The 9202-nt window shown below is 46.7% G+C and overlaps 1 protein-coding gene across 1 annotated transcript in view; it reads left to right on the top strand.

Annotated features, from left to right (window-relative positions):
• Positions 1–942: 942 nt before the first annotated feature.
• The window catches only part of NDEL1 (nudE neurodevelopment protein 1 like 1), a 29204-nt gene continuing 20944 nt past the window's right edge, over positions 943–9202 (top strand). The window contains exons 1-2 of the mRNA XM_019473011.1: positions 943–958; positions 8756–8853. Coding sequence (XP_019328556.1) covers positions 8768–8853 — 86 coding nt within the window. The 5' untranslated portion in view covers positions 943–958; positions 8756–8767. The remainder of the gene's footprint in view (positions 959–8755; positions 8854–9202) is intronic.

The following is a 9202-nucleotide window of genomic DNA, read 5'->3' as shown; positions in this document are numbered from 1 at the left end:
TTTCTCCCCCCCCCCCTGCCCCTTGCTCTCTGGTTAAATGTGGTGGGCTGTGCTCCTTCTCCGTCCCCGCGCTGCCCCGGCGAGGAGGGCAGCCAGGGCGGCTTTGCTGGCGGCGAACTGCTTTTGACTGCACTCCTTCCTCAGAGCGATTTCCGAACGCGAAGGGACTTAACCGTGTGCGGAAAGATGCGGCAGAGTAAGTTCGGTGACTTTCCTGGCTGTCATCGGGGAGCAGGGCTGCTCCCTTTTACAGTCACCGTGCCTCCTTTGTAGGTGGCTTTGTCCCAGAACGTGTTTATTTTTCCATCATCCGTCCCCAGTTACAGGCAGGGAACTGGACATACGATTTGCCTCCGTTCTCGTACAATACTTGGTAGATCAGATGCCTAGGGTACATCTCTATCGAATATTTTTCAGTAATTCTGTGCGGGTTTTTCTCTGAGGTTTTTATCGCCTCCCTCTCAGCTTAGCGAGTCCTGCTGTATTTCGTATAAACATGACCAAACTTGAACAGTCCCTGCCTCGTACTCTCCGTTTGATGAGTTTGACCTGAATTGCAGCAGACATGCCGTAAAGGATGAACACATCCGACACAAGAGGAAACGCATTACCAGAGTTAGACTTCCAGTTCAGTGTCTTCTCATTAACACATCTCTCTCTCCTTCCTAGGGAGGAGGAGAGCTGTCCTCGCCCACCCGCAGCCAGGCTTCCTCGCTCTTGACCAGTTTGTGCTGGGAGTATGCGGTGACTCAGGGCTTCTCTCTTCCCTCTAAAACTATCTTGACTTGGTCACGAGTGTGGAGAGGCAGAGGGCACTTTTGGGGGCCTCTGGTGTTTATTGCCCTGAGAGGTGGTTAAGTATGTCAAACCGCAGTAGAAGAGTTCTTTGGATATTTAAGCAATTTTTTTTCTTTTTTTCTTTTCTTTTTCCAGAAACAATTCCTGGGCACCACAGAAGGTAGGTGGCCTTGTCAAGGTCAGTGTTTTGTTAGAGGTGTTAGTAACTGTAAGAGGGAGGAGCTGTCCTGGGGCAGAAAAGTGACTAGGAGGCTTTTATATTTATTTAATTAATTATTTATTTATATTTAAATTTGATGTGTCAGTAATGTGACTGCACAGGCATGCCAGTTGATAGTGCCAGTTAACTGCGGTTGTACAGGTGGGGGTAAGTAGTGCATTTTTTGGATTAATAGTGTTAGGTCTGCCCTGGAAGAGATCCTCTGTCTTGCTTTCAGACCCAGACCTGGCTGGGCTGTGTATTCATGTTGTATATGTGGAGGCAGAGCTCAGGCATTTTGCTTTTGGTTCGCACGTGTGAAGACTTGATCCTGCACATCATTGGGAGTTACAGAGGTGAAGGTATGTGTTCAGAGGCACAGTGACTTAATTTCCTTCCCCCCTCTTTGGGGTAAAGCCCTCTCCCCCCTTTCGACTCTTTAGAGGTTGCAGACGTGTGAGATAATTCCTTATTTGGTGGAGAAGGAAAGAGAAGAGAAAGGAAAAGAAGAAAGTGGAGAGAAAACACAAGACTGATGATGACTGTGACCTTGGTGCCACAAGGAGTCTTGTCTCTGGGGACATGTCAGGGAGTAATCTACCGAAAAGTACGGCGACAAAGTACTATTTATTCCCTCAGTCTATTACAGTTATTTTTGAGAAGCAGGGAAAGTCAGACTACAGAAAGGAAATGGTCTTTTTACAGTCATTCTTAACGTTTGTGACACCACAAACATAATCAAGATAAACTATGAAGTGTGTTCAAGCAAACTGTCTTTTCATGACTGTACTGCACTCATCCATGGGCAAAAGGAGACATACCCATGCAAGTGTATTTTTCTTGATATGACTGTGTCCCTCGAGGGCTCTTCTGTTGATACAGCTCAGTAGCAGATTGTGCTGCTTCCTTCTCCTGATCAGTGTAGAGTTTGGGGATTTATTTTTAACTCTCATCTTGTTAAGTGCTTACTGAAGAGACCTAAGGCCCTCTCTGAGGATGGCTGGCCTGTGGCTAGCTTTTGGGTAGTATTTTTCAAAACCATTTTACCCTCCCTGGCACTGGTAGAACTTCAGAGATGGAGAAGCAACAGAATTCACTCCTCTTGGAAGAAACCTGTGCTAAGTGCTTGTCCCTTTAAGTTCCTTGGTCACTTGTCGTTCTGCAGTGTCCAGAAGCATCTTAGCCCTCTGGCCACCGCCTTTCAAGGGAATGTCGTCATCGGAATGGTATTAATTGCTGAGATAATAGGGAGGCTCAAGGGACCTGTGTGCTGTCATTTGTCGCAAGCTCTTTGCTGTGCATGTCATAAGCTCTCAGATAAATTCACTGCTTCTGGGTAGGATGCTCTGTAGTTTGTCAAGGTTTAAAGAGAAAGCAGGCAACTGTGAGTTCGAGAAGATGCAAGCTGGGTGGATAATCTCCAGAGGTGTTGGGGGGGTGTGCAGGCACGTGGCAGCTTGTGCCAGCTGTCAGCCTCCATTGTAGAGTCAGGATCAGTGCTCCTGGTGCTCATCATATCTCACCGACTTTCCGAAGAGGTGGTTTTCCAGAGAGCAGAGAGAAGCATATCCTTTTCACAGCCTTAATTTCCTTCTCAGTTTGCTGTTTACTGCACAGCCTTCTGCTCCGCGTGGATTCGTCCCTCTGGGTTTCCCGAGTATGGAGCTGGGAGCAAATTGTTCTCGTGGTCCGGCCCTGGTTGTTCTGGGACGTGCAAGTCTTCAGGGGCCTTTTCTTCATCTCTGCAGATACTGAACCCACATCAGGAGCACCAACCTCTTCAGATTTTCCTTTTTAAGGTGCTTCAGTGGTGTTACTTGGGAACAAATAGAGGTCGGATGTCTTAAACTTCCCATGCTTGTGAAAGGGATAAATGTTTTTTAATACTAAATTCTGATGCCTTTGGTAGTTGTAGCTTGATTTCTGAAAAGAGGCTTCTTGCATCAGTGCCTTTCTTCTGGTTTCAAGGCTTGCATCCCAGTGCTGGCTAGCTCATCAAGGGTTTTTTTTCCCCACTGGGTATCATATATTCACAAGGTGTGTGCATCTTGGCCATGTGGTGTAAAGCATACCTGTTTTATTTGATTAACAAGGCCAATTCCACAAGAGGCTGTTGAGATAACAAGGCTTTACTGTATGGTGTTTGGTTATCTTAAAGGCTTTTAGCCTGCACCTGGCACAAAGTTCCTGCAGGTAGGAGTTGGTTATCTTCTGCCTCCTGTGCTGTCCAAATTGGAAATGCAGGATTTATTATTACGGCAGGGGAAGGAGTGTTGTGCTGACGCTGTGCTCTGTGACTTTCTTTTTTTCCTGACAGCTCATATGCCGCTGTTGTAAGAGGCAAGGAGGCCTTTGTTGTGGTTCACCAGAGAACATTCAGTTCAAAAATAGTATTGCAGGAAAAGACAGAGGTTCACTTTCCGAAGAAGCGATGGAAGCAGGCAGCCTTCCAAAATGCATATGAAAATGCCTCCAGCTCCTATTTCAGGATGAGAAAAACAAGCACAAATTGATTAGTGAAACCTAATCCATGGCTTTTGTTTGTTTGTTTTCCATATTCTAGTAAGTGAAAGATAATGCAGATTTGCTTTGATTTTTGGCCGGAGTGCTCAGGTTCATTTGCTTTGAATCCTGATTGGGTTTTGGAAAAAAATCTGGAGCTTCAGGGGCTTGGGGGTTACTTGTTGGCTCTCATGGTTTAAGAAGGTGAAGAATGGTGGAAACAGGATTTCTTCTGTTTTTCTGTGTGTGAATCAGCATAAAATGGGAAGAGGAAGAAGAACTGGTTGCTGACAGTCCTTCCTGCTCTTCATGGCAGCTCTGGACGGTGCCAGCACTCGACAGCAGAGTCATTCCCTGCGAGAAGGGGATGACTGCGGCAGTTACGGCTCTCATGGTTTAAGAAGGTGAAGAATGGTGGAAACAGGATTTCTTCTGTTTTTCTGTGTGTGAATCAGCATAAAATGGGAAGAGGAAGAAGAACTGGTTGCTGACAGTCCTTCCTGCTCTTCATGGCAGCTCTGGACGGTGCCAGCACTCGACAGCAGAGTCATTCCCTGCGAGAAGGGGATGACTGCGGCAGTTACGTGGCACTTGGCAGTTTTGGGGACTCTGATAGCCAGAATGGGTTGCTATCTCGAGAACTGAAGGCCAGATGTGAGCTTGGCAAAATTTATTTATTTTAGGTAGTTACTTGTTTAGTTCCAAAGGTTGGTGGACGTTTGCATTGCCTTCAGTGGTGGGGCAGCAAAGTGTGGGTGGGCGAGTCTTAGCACTGTGGCTTGTTGCACTCGAGTGGCCTTGCTTTGCTTAATTCTTCATGTTTGGTGTCCGAAAATATTCGGCAAACAGGATTGTGAGGAAGAAAGCTGGTGGCCTATGTGCAGAAAAACGACCTGTTCATGAACATTAAATAATATTCATTCACTTTATATTGCAAATGTTTATAAGCTAGTTTTAAATGGGAAAATGTGGGGTCATTAAATACAGGACGAATGGTTTATCCAGCTACTTGAGATGTTGCAGGTACATCTGGGTGATTTGCAGCTGCCTCCGAGCAGAGGTACATCTGGGTGATTTGCAGCTGCCTCTGAGCAGTAGTCAAAATCAATTTGGACGTGCTTCTATAGCTCATCCTTACCGCGATGCATCAGTGAATTGATTTGACTTTGAGAGTGGGGAGGAGTGGGTTCCCAACTGTGGGAAGGGGTGGGTAAAAGTCGAAGCATCGTGTTATATTTCAAGCTTAGTGTTTTGATCTGATATTTGATCCAAACCCTAACAGCAGCCTCCAGTCACATGGAGAGCCCAGGAAGCTTTTTTAAGGTACTGTATTACACTTCAAGCTGCGTTTGTGTTTTCATGACTTAGCTGAAAGGTGGCTCCATAAAGATTTAGGTTTGGCCTTGAATGCAAGATTCCTTAAGCTACTTGAAAAATACTGTCTGCATGTTAGTTTAGTTACTTCTGCTACATGTTGGATTCAGCCTTTGGTTCTTTGTAATATCCAGAGGATACTGAGCATCTCACTTGTAAAGCAGGCTTTTGGAGGTGGGAAACCAGATTTGTCCTGTACAAAAACCCCTGGATTTAGAGAAGTTCTTAACCTACAAGCTGCATTTTTTTAGAGTGATGGCAGCATGGAAAAGCTGTTCATTTTAACAGTGGAGTTACTCTGTCCCGCTGACTGTGTAAAGGGGGGCTTGAAAGGAGCCACCGCGTTTTGAACATAGCTCTTGTTTGAGAGCTGCTTTGGATCCTGGAGTTATGCCCGCGTAGCTGAGTTTTCCCAGGGCGCTGCGTGAATGCTAAGCTGTGTTGTAATGAATTTCGAGTGGGCAGCAGCATAAGCCTGCTCTCATTTTCCCTGGAAGACGCTGCTGCATTGTCTTGTCTGTATCCTGAAAGCCTCAGTGTTGTTTGTCAAAGGCTTGATTCTGCAAGCGCCACGTATGCAAAGAAGCCCGTGAATAGGAAGGACTTGCCGTGCTGGTTCTCAGCTCCTCACATAATGCCCAGAGCCGGGACAACCGGCAACAGGCTGAAGCAAAGCAGTTTTTGTTAAACTCTTGGTATTCTGTGGGCATCCACTCTCCCACACGTGAGGATGTTTAAAATTGTCTAGTTATGTTCCAATAATGCCTAGGAGTTGCTTTCTGCCAGGCATATGCATGTGCTTAGATAGGCCCGTGTTTTACGCCATAAATACAGGGAATGGGCAAAGGTTGGCAGAAGTGAAGTGACTTACTGATGGCCACGTGTGTGCTGGTGGCAGGTTTGGAAGCTGTCTGCATCTCCCAACTCTCAGACTAGTATTTTGGCCACGAACCATCTTGTTTGCAGAGTGTGTGTATGTGCTCTTATCTCTTTCTCTTGTCCCTCATGCATGCGAGGGAAGACAACTGATGTAACTGCGTACAAAAACTGGGATATGGATGTTGGAGCTTAGTATTGCACGCTAGCATTAGCATCTGATGTAGGTGTTTGTGCAGTTAGCAGATCAAAAAATCCATGCTGATAGCATTAGGCATGACGGTAGATATGGGGCATGGGTAATCGTTAACTACCACCTGCTTAACCAAGGCGGGCAAGGGATGGTGGACTTAGAAAAGGTCAGCTTGCTCCCGCTGGGTGGGTTTGGGAAGGAAGAGTTGCTGCCGAGGGGCCTGAAGTACCACAGGGCTGAATCTCCTCCCTCTGGTGTCTGAAAGGAAAGGGTCTTTTGACAAGGGAGTGTGTGTGTGTGTGGGGGGAATCTCCTGCATCGGCAGTTGGTGTAAGTTGACTCTCTAAGGACTCGTGGGTCCCAGGCAGCCCTTCCCGCTTCTCGCACAGACTGCGGTGTTTGCAGGGATTCCTCGGATGTTTATTTCCAAGGGTGTGCCCCGCGTGAGCAGACAGGAAGGAGTCTTGGGCCCAGACGTACCTTATCCCGGCTACTTCTAGGAAATGATGTAAGGTGCTTTCTTGTGCAAACTTTTTTCTAAACACATCCTGAATCTTGCTGATGGGTGGCTTCCTGGATGTTTACCTTTTGAGATCAGCACCTCTGGAGCTGTGGGAGCTGACCCCGTTTTGTGCTATGCCTCATTTATTTTGGGGAGAATGTGCTTCTTGCTGATCTAAGCCTCTCAGTGTGCCGGTTTAGAGCCAAGTGCCTTAGAGGGAAAGGTCAGCAGGCTGTTACTGAAGTGGTTTCAGTGAGATCAGGGTAGGACTGATGTTACGGATAGCACGCAGTGGTAGCCAAGCCGAGCTGTTCACCTCTTCCTCTTCCTGGCAATCTGAACCGCAGTTCAGGAGCTGCCTGCCACGTGCCTGAGCCACAGCAGATGCCTGCTCGCCTTAATGCACCCGGCTGCGAAACCGTGACAGTTTGGGAAGTGATTCATGGGCTCTACCTCCACTGTAAACAGTCTTTTGCATAGGACTTATGATTTGTCCCTGTGTTGTGATTAAGCTGCCTTGGTAACAGGTGCAACAACTGAAGCAAGTAAACCCGAAGAAATTTTTATCTGAAGAGGTACAGCAGGACTAGAAATATATGTGCTGGGGAAATTATAATGGCTCCACATACATGTTTCGTTTTCTCAGTACAGGGCAATGCAGAAAAGGAAGCAGCATCAGTTCTCTTGGGCAGCATGGAGACCTGATTCATGACAAACTTGCTGCTACAATAAAGCTGTAAAGTTAAATAAACACAGAGTGAGAGTTGGGGTGTTTTTGAGGTGCTTAGCACCCTCTGGATAAATTTGATCTTGTGCCCTTGGGTTGTGGCAGCTGCAGTCTCAGCTGAAGAACAAATGTGCCAGTTCTGCCTCGCTTTATTTGCGAGATAAGTGCCAGTCTCTGAAATGAGCCTGTCTGCCCTCTGATGAAAGCATGGGATTGTTTTGTCCCACTTTTAGGTGTCTAAACTGTGGGTCACTGAGATGCAGGACATATTAGTGTGACAATTTTAGGCCTGAAGAGACAGTGTTGGCTATTGATGCCTGTTAGAGTGTGAAAGTCAGGACTTCTAGGTCAGCTATTACTGATTGATTGAGTTCGATTCAAGTGTTGTTTAAAGCCTCTGCTTTAAACAGAGAAGAGGTTGGTTTCAGCTTATTCTTTTCTGGGTGTTAATAACAGAATTTGAATCTTGGGTTTTGGGGAGAAAAAAAGATGCCTACCCATAAAAGAGTTGCGGGATTGCTTGGGGAGAGCTCAGAAATGGTACATGGTGTGGTGCATCTCCTGGCTGTGGTCAGGAACTGTGCCTATCTGAACACTTCTCTTGGTCCTGCTGTGCATGGCAGAACCATGACCACCACTTCATCATCTTCATCAGCTTCTGAGACCTGGTGTGTGTCGAGGCCTCAAGTGTCTTGTGTCCCCCTGGACCGTGCATTGCTCCGTTACTGAGCAGCAGTATAAAAAGTACATGTTGGGTTGTGTTTCTTACGCTGGCTAATAGCCGAGCAGCGATGCAAACGGCATCCAGTGGTCCAAGCAGCTGAAGAAGGGAGGTCCTCATCCAAAGAGCGTGGTCCCTCTGCCTTGGTGTGGGAAGCTGGTGCTCTGAATGCCTCCAGGCTGGAAGCGCTGTTGTATGATGTGGCCATGTAACTTTATGAGAGAGGCTGGTCTTTCTTGTGTCTGTTTGAGAGGACAGAGGGAGCAAAACTATGTGGATAACTTCTGTCACCTGCATGTTTTACATGAAAGCAGGAATTAGCTAGGACTCAACATAGGAAGAGTAAATTGAATTTTAATCTCTGCAGCACAGCGTGTTGGCGGTTGAGCTCAGGGTGTTTGTCCTCGTTCATTACATGCCTTTGCAGCTTTAGTAGGAGTTGTAGTGTGCATCGCTGCGTTGGTGACAGGAGGCAAAGTCTCTTCAAGAACCTCTTGTGAATGGAAGTGGAAACTGTGATAGCTGTAAATTTTAATATCCTGATCAACTGTGGTCCTAAGTGAGCTTGTCGCATTAACTGCTGTTCCAGTGGCAGGTACAAAATACAGCCAAAATTTCTGGTCTTATATCAGGCTGCTGCACGAGCATTTCCAGAAGCTAGGTAAAATTACATTGCTTGTTGCAGCAGGTCTCTGTGCTGAATGACGCTTGTTAGGGATTGTTAACATCCTGCTTGCGGGTGCCAAGTCTGGATGCCGCTGTCAGAAAGGCTGTGGCGATGAAGCCCAGTACTTAGCAGCAGTTTCAGGGGCGGTCTGCCTGTCTATTTATCCTGAGTGCATTCTTATGTTTGTATCCTGCAGGTTGTATTGATCATGGACAGTGAAGAAATCCCGACTTTTTCGAGTCCAAAGGAGGAAACTGCGTATTGGAAAGAGCTTTCCTTGAAGTACAAACAAAGGTACTGTTGTAGATTTGCAGGCTGGATTTGATTCTTAATGACTAGAACATTGTTTAATCATAGAATCATAGAATAGTTTGGGTTGGAAGGGACCTCTAAAGGTCATCTAGTTCAACCCCCCTGCCGTGGGCAGGGACATCTTCAACTAGATCAGGTTGCTCAGAGCCCCGTCCACCCTAACCTTGAATGTTTCCAGGGATGGGGCATCCACCACCTCTCGGGGCAACCTGTGCCAGTGTTTCACCACCCTCAGCGTAAAACATTTCTTCCTTATATCTAATCTAAATCTACCCCCCTTTAGTTCAAAGCCATTCCCCCTTGTCCTGTCACAACAGGCCCTGCTAAAAAG

The sequence above is a fragment of the Aptenodytes forsteri genome, unplaced genomic scaffold, assembly GCF_000699145.1.
Source record: "Aptenodytes forsteri isolate BGI_AS27 unplaced genomic scaffold, ASM69914v1 Scaffold22, whole genome shotgun sequence".
Taxonomy (NCBI): Eukaryota; Metazoa; Chordata; class Aves; order Sphenisciformes; family Spheniscidae; genus Aptenodytes; species Aptenodytes forsteri.
This window is presented reverse-complemented; position numbering and strand designations above follow the sequence as displayed.